Here is a 13,614-nt window from a genome sequence, read left to right as displayed (position 1 = left end):
ACATACTGTGGTAACGTGCTCTCCAGGAGTGTGCTTTTGAAAGTGCACTAATTATTTCCCACTAATTGATCTGTGTAGACAACATGTACTAAAGACTCCCGATGTACCTTAATGTAGTACTGTTTAAAGCGCACCAGCAGGGTTTACATGAACCAGTTAACGCACAGCATGTCAATCTGCTTTAGAAATTACACATCCACAGAGTATAAGGCCCTACCATGTAGACAAGCCCTACCAGAAAGAGGCATTTCAATAATCATAGAAAGGGTATTAGACAGACAGATTCCACGTCTGAATGGATATCACCAGCACATGGAAAATACACTGTTACAGTGTTTCTGGAATACTAACTAAAATGTTGTTTTTAAAAATAGTTCTGAACTGCAAATTTTGGACCTGAACTTCCCCAAATGCTGATGAGGTTTGTATCTGAAGGATGGTTATAGGCCCATTTCTAGCTATTTCAATTGTTCAGGATAACTGAATTTATAGAGACAATTTATTCTCAGTGTGAATTATAGAAATCATTTATTGTATGCAAGAACAAAGGCTTTCCAGAGAACTTATTCATTACAATATAGACTGGGTATTGATATAAGACGTCAATCACAGGTTATGTTCATAGCACTGCCATTAAAATGCTACATAACATTAGATTAGACTAACTTAAAGATTCATATGTAAGGAAACCAATTGGTACCTGTGGCTTCTATGTAACTGTTGTTATTATTCATGAGCTCTAGGCTGCATATTAATCATCTCCTTTCTTTATCATAGTTAGAGAAGTTGAATACAAAAGAAATCAAGATTCATCATCATATGTCATCGTGAGATTCAAATGGAAGCATTTTCTGTTTTTCAAATTTTGAACGTCAAATGTTATGTATAATGCATTGCTTATTTGTCTTAATAAGCACACCATTCTACTATAGTATTTGACAAAAATAAGAGAATAATGACTAAATACTCCATAAAAATTAAGGGAGCATTTCAAATCACTAGAAGAGTGGAAAATCTCATTCTATTTTTATTTTTCAATTAGTTTTTTCTTGTCTTTTTCCGTTAGTTTGATCTGGATTTTCTAAATCTTCAGCAACAATGAAACATATTTGGATGTATATTAAAAAACCCTTGGTTTAAAAACACTTTCAGTAGGGTCTTGAGAACTGATCAGAGTGCTAAGAACATAAGAAAATAAGAACGGCCGTACTGGATCAGACTAAAGGTCCATCTAGCCCAGTATCCTGTCTACCGACAGTGGCCAGCACCAGGTGCCCCAGAGAGGGTGGACCGAAGACAATGATCAAGCGATTTGTCTCCTGCCATCCCTCTCCAGCCTCTGACAGACAGAGGCCAAGGACACCATTTTATCCCCTGGCTAATAGCCTTTTATGGACCTAACCCCCATGAAATTATCTAGCTTCTCTTTAAACTCTATTATAGCCCTAGCCTTCACAGCCTCCTCTGGCAAGGAGTTCCACAGGTTGACTACACGCTGTATGAAGAAGAACTTCCTTTTATTAGTTTTAAACCTGCTCCCCATTAATTTCATTTGGTGTCCTCTAGTTCTTCTATTTAGGGAACTAATAAATAACTTTTATTTATCGGCCCTCTCCACACCACTCATGATTGTATATACCTCTATTATATCCCCCCTCAGTCTCCTCTTTTCTAAACTGAAAACTCCCAGTCGCTTTAACCTCTCCTCATATGGGACCCGTTCCAAACCCCTAATCATTTTAGTTGCCCTTTTCTGAACCGTTTCCAAGGCCAAAATATCTTTTTTGAGGTGAGGAGACCACATCTGTACACAGTATTCAAGATGTGGGCATACCATAGTTTTATACAGGGGCAGTAAGATATTCTGGGTCTTATTGATGATGCAATTTAAAGTTGTTCTAGAAGTTTTGTTCAAGCTAGGTTTTTTTTTTGTTAAAGCATACTAATAATAATTGTAAAGTGGAAATGCAAAATGCTGAAGTTTAATATAAGTATGGAATCCTAGCCCTGGTCTACACTAGAACTTTATTTCAAAATAACCACTCCCCCAAGGTCAAATTATAAGCAGAGCATCCATACTACCAAACCCATTATTTTGAAATAATGGGCCGCAGAATTAAAAATCTGTACTCTTGCTTCCATCAGGACTAATGCTGAATCCAAAATAGTTATTTTGAAATAATGGTAGTGTGGATGTGCTGGTGCCACCATTCAGAAATAATTACTCCCCAGAGTAATTTGAACTAATTACTCCCCAGTGCTTCCTGGGGCTCTAAGTCTGAGGTAGCACGTCCACATTAAAGGAGCCTATCTTAGACTAATTTTGAGGCTTCCCTGGAGTGTGGACATGCTAGTTCAAATTTGTTAAATTGGAAGTTATGAAGTACAATTTAGTAATTTTGAAATACTTTCCTAGTGTAGATATGGCCCTAATGACTATACAGCAAAACTCTCTGGTAGAAAATAGAAATTAAAATTTATAAGAATGTGGTCTATCAGCTACACAATTGTCTATCAGCTACACAATTGATTTATTTTGCAAAACAAAAACCCAGGACTGAGGAAATTTTTTCACTCAAATCTTTTACAAATATTTCTGAAATGTTCTCTCGTTATGGCTGTTAACTATGGGAAAATATTGAAAAGAGTGACTTTACTAAAATATTAACATACCACTGTGTGAGATAAAAATAACATAATATTTAAACTATATTACATAAAAGTAATTTTCCCCAGTAAATGTAAACATATATCTGAAAAAAAACCAAGCACCATAAAATATTAAAATGTATACATCCATGTGAGGAAAACATTGTTAAATCATTTACACTCCTTTCCTCCCTCCCTCCTCCGGTGTGATATTCATTAGTGGAAAATGGTGAAGTTATCACATAACCTAATGATGAAGGTGTGGTACTTCAGCAAAATATCAATTTCATACTAAAGAAATTATATATGAATAAAAATAAAATAACATTATTGTTTACCATGGCAGTAAGATCTGCAAAATAGTACACAATAATATTTTCGAAAACAGCTGAAGAGCAGTACTAATGCCTCTATATTTTTCAAATGTTTATATCCAATGTATTTATAAAAATCTTTTCAAAGGTTTGTGAGAAATAAATCTAATCTTCCTCTTTTTTTAAACTATTCATCGTATGTGTGCTAACTTACTGAATTCATCCTTCATGCAATTCCAGTTTATTAAAGAGGTTAAAAATTTATAAAACTCTGATGGGATATGGTTTTAATGCTTCATCACACTACCCATCATTTGCTTTTCAATCTAGATCAGAATGATCTTTCCTACTTCTCTGCAATCACCTACCTGCACAGCTAATATTTTCTGAGCATTCTCATGAGAGGCTGCCTGGAACTTCGCCAGCCCAGCCTGGCTATAGAGGCCTCGCTGTTTGAAGTACTCCACCAATGCCCTGTGCATCCTGCTTTGTAGCACAGAGAGCTAAAGGGAGGAAGAAGGGGGAAAAAGTCAGAGCAGGGAAAGGAAATTAATGGCAGTGTTCAAGAAGAATGATGGAGGGAAATATAGAAAGCAGTCAATAGCCCATTCTGCACTGTACGGACCTGACAGGAATTTCACAGTCTCTTGATTTTTCAGCCCACTCATGTGCATTCATCAGAAACCAGTCACATCTGGCTGCCAGGATGGGGGGTTAATTTTCTCTAAATGCCTCAGCAGTTTTGTTCTAGCTGAGGCAAACTCTGTGACTGCAAAGCTGATGAGTAAAATATTTCTACTTCACCCAGTTTAACTCAAAACCGATAGCCTCAGGACATATTGAACCTTTCTTAAAAAAATAATCTTTTGAAGCTTTTTGAATGGCACATCAGGTCAGGGCAAAGTTTAAAATGCAAGTTTAAGACTTTGATGGACACCATGGCTTTTTTTTCCCCTTGTAAAGCTTATCATAGCTTGGCAATGTGTGCTTTAGAGCATGACAAAACTAAAGAGAATTAACTTAGCCATCAACTGCTGAGGGAGAACAATAACAGGAAAGAAATTTCCAGATAGAACTCCCTATTAATCTACCTAGCTATAACCATGTGACATGGAAGCATCTAACTGCACTAAATTACAGCAAATGCAGCTGTTGAAAAGTGACACTGCTTTTTATAAGACTTTATATGAAAAAGTACCAGAGATCTTAGAACTGTGCTTATTAGAAGGTGGTCTAAATAAAATGATTAAAACTGGAAATGTAAACACTGTATTTTCACAATTTCTCAGTTACTATAGCAGCATCATTCTAACATCCCATAGTTAAGACGGTGTCTATATTTCCGTAATTTTCAAGTGTTTATAACTCAAACAGAAAAACTTAACATAGCAACTCTCAGTCTAGAAGCAACATCTTTTAATCATATTTGAAAAGCTACCAGTACAAAATGTAGTTGAAGATAGCTAAGTGCTCTTTTAATTGAAAGTTGGTTTATTTCTTAAACTGAAATTCTAGCATTTGTCCATAAACTGGACTAGTGCTTTTGGCTGATCTGGAAAAACACAAATTAAAACCAACTAAATTAATTTGTTTAGAAACATGATTTTGTATTCAAGCACGCTAATTATTTCAGTAACTATTTCACAGCTATTGTTAGGACACGGCCTTTATGCGTATGCCTGTCAACTACATTAACACAATAGATTCTAGCATTCCTTCGGAAATGCTAAAATTCATTAAGGTCAATGCTACAGGTCAATAATAAGACTGGTAGTAAAGAAGCCTTTACATAATAAGATATAACTGCTCTTAGGAACCAGCATAGTGTGCCATGAAAAAAATCCACTTTCTCAGGAGGATGTAGATTATAGTGACACAAAAGGAAATACTATGGCCTATAGAGTAATTAATAAGCATTTTCAAAATTAATGGTCTAATTTTCAGAGGTGCTGAAATTCCACAACTCCTATTGGCATATGAAAGCTGTGACTACACAGCATTTTAGTAATTCAGGGCACAAAAATGTTAAAGCATATATTTGTATGACAGAATTTATAATTTATTAATATGAATTTGGCTATGTGAATCGCATATATGCATTAATATGAGATAAAATAAAAAATTAGGTAAATAAAAATGTTTAAAAAAAAATCAAAATCTGAACCCAAACATGAACATCTTTTTCAATCTAAGTTTGTCTAAGTAATTCTGCTCCTTCTTTGACCCCAACACACTAAATACTCTTTCTGAAATCTATCTTGAGGTCTCTATGGACATTAAACCTCTAGTTTTCCAACTATTGCTTTCAAATCTTAGAACAGTGGTCACTAACCAGTGGATTGAGATCTACTGGTAGATTTTGGAGCCTCTGACAGGTGATCTTGACTGGTTTGGCCAAGAGGCTATCAAGTGCTGGCACTTCAGCTGCCCCTTCCCGCACTACTGTGCACCTTCTGCCCTTTGCCTTGGAGCTGCCCCCGCTTTCCCCCACTTGCTAGGCAGGGCAGGGAAGGAAGAGGAGAGGGTGCTGATGTCAGGGTGCCCCCTCTCCCACCCTGTAATCTGTCTCCACAGTATGGAAGGGGGGCACCACAGGGCCTGGGATGGAGGGAGTTTGCTGGCTGCTTTTGAGAGTGGTGCAGGGCCAGGGCAGGGGTGAGCCTGCTTTAGCCCCACTGCACCACCTGTGGTAAGCCGTATCCAGCTGGAGCCTGCATCCTGAACCTCTGCCCCAGCCATAAACCCCCCTCCTGTACCGCAAGACCCTGCCCTAGCCCTGAGCCCCCCCCAGACTCAAACTTCCTTACAGAGCCTATACCCTGAACCCCCTCCTACACCCCGACACCCTGCCCCAGGCTCAGATCAGAGCAACTCCAAATCCCTTAACCCAAGACCCGAGTCTATACTCCAACCCTCTGTCCCTGCTTGATGAAAGGGAGGAAGCATGGGGGACTGAGGGAGGATGGAGTGAGCAGGAGTGGGGCCTTGGAGAAGGAGCACAAAGGAGGCTGGGCAAGGGCATTTGGGTATGAGGTAGATCCTGGATTGCATTTAAATTAAAAAAAGTGATCTTGTGCCTAAAAAGGTTGGCGATCACTGTCTTAGAAGATCTGAGGCTTTTCTGGGGCATCAGCAGAGAGGCAGGTGAGGGAAGAAACAACACATGATATTTTAATAAAACAGTCTGCTTCAATCCAACAGAGAAAATATCGGATGGAAGTCAAGCCACTATGCAATGTTTTCAGTGTCTGATATCTGCAAGAAGGAATGTAGTTACAAAATGGGAGAAGAAAATGAAGGTCTCTTTTTCTGTGGAGAAGAAAATGAAGGTCAGGAAAGGATGGTTGGATGAGGGCAGAAGGATTTGGTTCAAGATCATAAGAGGGCTACACAGAAAGATATCAGAAGGTTTGTTTCCATCCAAATTTTTACCTTTTCCAAGCTAAATGAAACCTTCAAAACTTGAGTGCTATCTATCAGAAATAATTTAGTACAGTATGTATATGGGAAATTGCTGCCTTATAATGCCTAAGGCCAAGCAGGAATTTCTATTATTTTAAAGAAGTGAAAGAAAACTTGCAAATTGCACTGAGACTAGATGAGCACATATTCCTATCACTCTTATACTTATCCCTGTCCTCCTCTCCGTCTTTCATTGTTTATTATGCCCACTTGCCTCTTGTCTTTAATTAGAATGAGAATGGGGCAGCATCTTACTATGTGTTCAGTGCTTACCACACTGGGACATCAGTCTGACTGGAGTTTTTGGGGCTACTTAACACAAATATTTATTCACTTACTCAGAAATTTCTGAGTGGGCTTCATCTGGGTTTATTTGGCAAACTAGTCTCTTGAGTAAATAATACATGTCTATATTTCATTAAAAGCTAATGTAAGCAGCTGGCCATCCCAGGAAAAGAACCAATGCCACCCCCAAGTCTGAGCCTCAGGGCACAATTTATTGATGAAACAGAAAACTCAGGAATGACACCAAAATAAAACAGTTCCTGCCCTACGTAATCTGTCCAGAGGTTTTTTTCCTTGCCTTTCTCAGGGCACAGTAACACTGCACTCAGAGCTTGTGGAGTGACTGCAACATGGATAGACATTCTTGAGGCAGCTTTAACATCAATGAAGGTGTGGCAGCATAGACTGTACAAGGTTGCCCTGTGCACATATTTCGGTGACTAGCCTGTGTTGCAGTGACTGCGTGATTATTGCTATTTGACCTTGCTGGATCAAAGCTCTCTGAAGTATGTCTACATTTGCAGTCATAGCTCTGAGTGCATTAGAGACATGCCCTTATTCCCTTTAGGGTGTGTCTAGACTACAGGGTTTTTTCGAAAAAAAGTGGCCTTTTTTGAAAAAAAACTTCCCCTGCGTCTAGACTGCTGCTGTGTTCTTTCGAAAGTAAATCGAAAGAATGTGGCAGTTTTTTCGACCGCGGAAAATCTCATTTTATGAGGAAGAATGCCTTTTTTCGAAAGTGCTCTTTCGAAAAAAGGTGCTATATAATGCAAACTGTGCTTTTTCAAAAGAGAGCATCCAGACTGCTTGGGTGCTCTCTTTCGAAAAAGTGGCTTGCTTTTTCAAAAGTACTGGTTGTAGTCTAGATGCTTTTTTTGGAAAGATTGTTTTTCGAAGGTATCTTTCAAAAAACCCTCTTTCGAAAGAGGCTTGCAGTCTAGACATAGCCCCAAGGAGGTCCTGAGCTTTCCTTAAATCCTCTGCTGGGTCATGTGACAAACAGGTAGCCTTTCACTCTTTCACAGTTCTTTAATCCTATCATTGCTGTTAACTTCAAAGATAAAAAGACAATAATGAAGTAATTGATAAGATTACTATCTTGTAATAACCCTTGAGTAATCAGAAAATAAATTTATAAGTGTAGCTGACAAATATTATTTGTTGTATGCATTACTAAATAAACTGAATTTAAAATGGTTATAAACAAGAATGTCCTTTCTTGAGAGAAAATCTGTAGGAACAGGGAGAGAACCCAGACACTGCCTGATATTCACCTCATTTCTGACAAAAGCAAATATAGGCAGATGGCTATCTAGCCATCCCAGGAAAAGAACCAATGCCTTCCCCAAATTTGGGCCTCACAGCCTTACAGAAAACAAAAACAGAAAAGTCAGGTATGACACCAAAATAAAACAATTCCTGCTGTACATGAGCAAGACATGCACAGTGTTGAGGCAAAGAATGGGCTACCAAAGGTACAAATAGCACAGCCTCAAACCCTTGGAGGTTCACGGGAAACGAATCTCTAATGCTCCTGCAGTACCAGCCATGCAATATTACCCTCCCAAGACTATGACATTGCCTCCATTGGCTGCAAAATAACCCCTCTCAGTAGAATAGTGGAGGCTGGTACAGGCACAGAACAGAAGTCATTGCTGCAAGAAGAAACATTAACTTTCACAGATATCTACTTTGCGGGGAGGGGAGAATGCTGCAGTCAATGGTTCCTCCCACCCCTTAGCCAATAACCAGTAAGCTTTAACCCTATTATTTTGTTGTGCATGCACTTCTATAAGCTCCTAGGGAGAGGGACGTATGCTGTGGAGGAGGTGCCCTCCCCATTCTGTTGTTTGAAAGCTTTACTGCCCTGCTTTACCCTGTTTTTGTTGTCGTTCCCCTCTGTGACTCACAGCAGAGGGGAGCATATGGCTTTGTTTATTTAATTCTTTGTTTATATATCAGTATCATCAATAATATCAGCACAGCTCTGGGGACAAAAAGGGTTGCTAATTAGCTGCTGCTGACCCAGCAAAGAGGAGGCTCCCACAAAAACATAAGTCTGATTCTTTTTTCCCCTAGACTGACTTTACAGTAGTGTACCTCCACAGGCTTCATTTACTTCATTGTTGATTTATAACTGTGAGATCCCAGACCTAATACAGTAGACTTCCGATAATCCGGAACCTATAGGACGTAGGTGGTGCCGGATTATCAGATATGCTGGACTATCAGGAGGTACTATAAGATGGTTATATATATACTGTATACATTATATACTGTATATAAAGTGTTCTTAACCCTTTTTATTGTACATACTGTATACAGTATACGGTAATGTTTTAGTTTTTTTAAGCCTTTTTTACTCTTTTTGCTCAGTTCAGCTGCTGCCGCTGTTACCTTGTGACTCATTTTTTGCCGAAGCTCACTCACTAGGCTCTTGCCATTTTGATGCCGGACTATCAGGAGTGCCAGACTATTGGATGCCGGACTATTGGAGTTTTATTGTATCTCTATCTGTAATTTCTCATTGGAGGAAGACGAAGTTATTCACTTTGTGCAGTAATGATGATTCTTCGAGATGTGTCCCCCTGTGGGTGCTCCACTCAGGTGTTAGTGTGTCCTTGCACCTGCAGAGATTTTTAGCCTACTAGTGCCTTCCTGCATCGTGCTTGTGCAGTCACCATCTCACACTGTTTTTGTCCATTAGCTGCATGCGCATGGCACAGTTTCCCTCCATTCCTTTTCTACTAGAAATCCTGAATCAGACTCCAAAGTTGCAGGGAGAAAGGGAGGGTAGTGGAGCACTCACAAGGACACACGTCTCGAAGAACCATCTTTACTGCACAAGGTGAGTAACTTCCTCTTCTCTTTCAAGTGTTGCCCCTGTGGGTGCTCCACTTAGGTGACTAAATAGCAGTACCTGCCATCTGCAGAGGTGGGCTTTAGAGTGTTATATGAGGGGAGGCAAGCATGGTGTCACCCACAGAGGTTGTAGGTGACACCATGTTGCAATGCATAATATTGTGCAAAGGTATGGTGTGAAGACAATGTGACCACTGCTCTGCAGATGTCAGCAAAGGGCACGTTATGCAGAATGGCAGTTGACATGGCCATTGCTCGTGTGGAATGTGCAGTGACCACCTAAGGTGGAGTTTTGTTCTGAAGTCTGTAACAGGTATTTACTATCTACTTTGAAATACATTGTGTAGAGATGGCCATGTAGTCTAGATACACCCCTAGACATTACAGCCTCTTCCCGACTTACGAACCGGTTACAGACCAAGCAATTGGTCGTAACTCGGTTCGTTCATAAGTTGGACCACATTGAGTTACACACGACTGCGCTGTTCATAAGCGCTGATCACGTTCGAAACTTGGGGACTGCCATTTACAACAGCTTTGGTTGTAACTGCGAATGGTCATAAGTCGACTGTTCACAACTCGGGGACCAGCTGTATTTACTAGTTCATAGAAGACAGTGATGGCTGAGAGATAGACCATTATGGAGCTGATGGAGAGCCCTCTGTCACTGAGGTCCATTAATTACTCTAGCATGGTAGGTACTGGGGGACTGTTTGCTTCTAGGTGGCACTGAATGCACCATTTCTGAAACCGCTTCCATTTCTTTTGATAGATATACCTTGTGGAAGGACAATAGCTGCTGAGGAGGACCTGTTTTACTCTCTGAGAACAGGTGAGTTCCTCATTTTGGAACCATGGAGAAGTTAAGCAGTGAGTTCGAGGGCTTGAGGATTGGAGTGACAAGTTAATCCATGATGTTGAGTTAGGAGCTGGGGGGGAGGGGGAGGGGGTGATAGGAAGGGGAATGGGATTGGCAATTGACAGGTGGTGGAGGTATGGAAACCATGGCTATCTTGGCCAATATGGAGCTATCAGTATAACCTTTGCTTGGTCAACTCTGATCTTGCGGATTACTCAGAAACCAGGGGAATTGGAGGGCATGCATATCAAAGTGGAGCTGTCCATGGTACGGTGAAGGCATCTCATGTTGAGTGCTTACCCTGTCCTACACCTGAACAAAAGTGGTGGTATTTGCGATTGGTTGTTGTAGCAAAAAAATCCATCACTGGAGATCCTCACTGTCTGAATACAGGTAGGATAATTTTGAGGCTGAGCTCCCACTTGTGGTGTTCGGAAAATTGTCTGCTCAGTTTGTCCACCGTGGTGTTCTGTTGACATGGTATGTACATTTCTGTCAGTGCGATGTCATTCTTCACACACCGGTTCCAGAACTTGATTGCCTCTGCACATAGTGAGCATGATCGGGCATCCACTTGTTGGTTGATGTAAAACATACATGGTGTGTTCTCCATGGGGGCATGTTTGCTGTGGCCACGGATGAGTGGGAGGAAATGTAGGCAGGTGTTGCAAACCATCCTGAGTTCCAGTATATTGATATGCAACCTTGTTCTTTGGTGTGACCATCTGCCCTGGGCTGTCTGTGGTCCACAGTAGGCACCCCATCCTATGAAGGATGTATCTGTAGTTATTGTGTGTGAGGGGTCTGGACAGTGAAAGGCTTTCAATGAATTCTATTATCATTTCTATACACATGCTTAACAAATAGACTGTATTTTACCCCCAGACATATAACCTTCCAAGAGCAGGTCAGGGGTCTACAGGATAAATGTGTTGTTTTGTCCAGGCTCAAAAAGTTCTGCTGACCTTTTCTTAGAAAAGTTTCCACCACCCATATGCATTGAGGCAGATGTTCAAACATGGTAGTGGAAGCCCTATGTGTCAGGGCTGTACTTCCTAAGTTCCTTGTGAAAATTTGCTTAAAACTCATTTAAAATGCTCAATAGAGAGAACTATGATCTTAGAAACTAAAGTCTCAAAAAAATTCATCCTCACTAAGTACTTGAGCTTCTTGAAGATGACCCAAAAGAGCATCTGAGAATGCTCCATCCCAACAGTTCATACAAGTAACCAAACTGCACATGCACCATCCCCACAGTGCAATTGTGCACACTCCAGCTTTTGGATAGAAAGATGAAGCCAGATTTCCCCTATAATTAATGTTTTCAGTTGCTGTGGGCTAGGGTTGGGATGGGCACTGGAAAGGAAAGCCTGTCATGAATCCAGAATACCTTCATTAATTCTATTCATTTGGCACTACTCTGGACTGATAATGCTGCAACTGACAGCCAAATTGACTTACTGAATTCTCATAGCATTGTTTTGTAATTATACAATAGGACCTTTTAACATCAGGCATCAAGCTATGAAAAAATATAATCAAAACAAAAACAGAACAAATACCAGGAGTTTCATTGCTACTATTAATTAATAGATGGTGCTAGTAGCAGTCACCTACTAAAATCTTTTGATCTAAGCAGATCACCATCACATTTCAAACAGGGAATAATGTGCCATTCCTAAATCTACACTTTTTTATTTTCTAATTATATTAATCTTATATCAGAAGTCCCAATATCTGTTCATATTAATTCAACAATGTGACGTGAATGCTGTAGTCTATGTAAATGGCATAAGCCTTATCAGTTGCATTCATTGTTACAACTCAAACAATGACAATTACAACACCTCTACAGTTTTTGGCACTGTAAGTATGGCAGATTTATGAGCAAAATCCAGTTAATATTTATCTTTTATACTACTCAACTACCAAGTTACACCTGTACAATATACAAAGCTCCTAGGTAATGAGATATTTCTTTATTGTCAAATCTGTTCCACAGACTGCTGTTAAAGATTACATAGCTCATTTAAATAAAGCTCTTTTGTCAACAGCTTGGATATACTTTAAAAATGAGTAAAAGCCTCACAAAAACCCTAATCTCCAGCTGATGTGCAAGTATACAGGAAAAGATGCAGTTGTCTTTTGATCGTATTCCAGTTGTGAAAGCTTTGGTGAGCAGATTAGCAATGTTAAATTATAATAAAAAGGAAAACTATACTTTAAGAATGATTGAAAAATAAACTAACAAAAGCCAGAGATATTAAAATTCAGTCTTACACTCTGTGGTTAACCCATACTGAAAACCAAATGTCACAAAGAGAAAAATTAAAGTCAAGATGGGCACTTTAGTTTTAACTATTATTGGGGAAAACTATTATGGATTAAGGAAATTTTTCTTCTTACTAGTACCACTATTTAATGGTATTAGTTATTTGATATTTTAAAGATTAAACAAATGCTTCTTGAAAAATTAGCCTTTTGAAGGCATAATATACCAACAGTTTAAGTGATTTCCAAATACTGTATTTATAGTATTGACAATTAATTTTTCTTTGTCTTTCATTTTACCCATCTAAAATCACCTTACAATTTACGCAAAAATTCTGTTTGTTGGGCAGTTCTATTATATAGCTGACAATAGACTTTTCTAAACCATCCACAATGTCCATGTTTGCTCATTAGCTTTAGTATAGTTTGATTACTTCAGTGGGGGAATATGAATAAATAAATAATAATCATCATGTCTTAACATTTTGTGAACATTTTGGAAAATAAAATGCACATCCCTTATATATACTTTTTGCAAATATTTGTAGGAATAAAGCATTGCTCGTGTGTATGTTCATGGAAAATGATTGTGGAGCTTTCAATTGAATATTTTGGGGGATAATGGAAAAATTATTTTTGGTGGCAGTAGTGTAGCTATTTAGAATTTCATTTTTAAAGAATCAGTATCAAGACAATGGCGTAGAGTTCTTCTATGAGAGACAGAGAGAGAATGAGAATAGAAATAAGGAGGATGAATGCAAGATTCTGCACCTAAACAAAGAATTTGAAGAGGTTACCACATGACCTTTATAATGATAAAGAGAGTAGCTCACATAGCAGTTTCACAGTTCTCTTCACAGGAGACTCTTTTTGTCTTCAACCTTGACATTGCTTGGGACCTTGCGGTGTGAG

The 13,614-nt window shown here is 39.1% G+C and overlaps 1 protein-coding gene across 3 annotated transcripts in view; it reads right to left on the bottom strand.

Moving 5' to 3' along the window:
• Positions 1 to 13,614, bottom strand: part of CCDC178 (coiled-coil domain containing 178) — a 382,168-nt gene that overhangs the window by 39,308 nt on the left and 329,246 nt on the right. For 2 of the 3 annotated variants that reach the window (XM_089776273.1, XM_089776274.1), the window contains exon 18: positions 3,332 to 3,466. The exons of the other annotated variant lie outside the window; for it this stretch is intronic. In XM_089776273.1, the coding sequence (XP_089632399.1) occupies positions 3,332 to 3,466 (135 nt within the window). The remainder of the gene's footprint in view (positions 1 to 3,331; positions 3,467 to 13,614) is intronic. 3 annotated transcript variants of the gene reach the window in all.

This window comes from Pelodiscus sinensis, chromosome 2, assembly GCF_052426305.1.
Source record: "Pelodiscus sinensis isolate ZL-2025 chromosome 2, ASM5242630v1, whole genome shotgun sequence".
NCBI lineage: Eukaryota > Metazoa > Chordata > Testudines > Trionychidae > Pelodiscus > Pelodiscus sinensis.
Note: the sequence above shows the minus strand (reverse complement) of the source record. Positions and strands in the feature narration are given on the sequence as shown.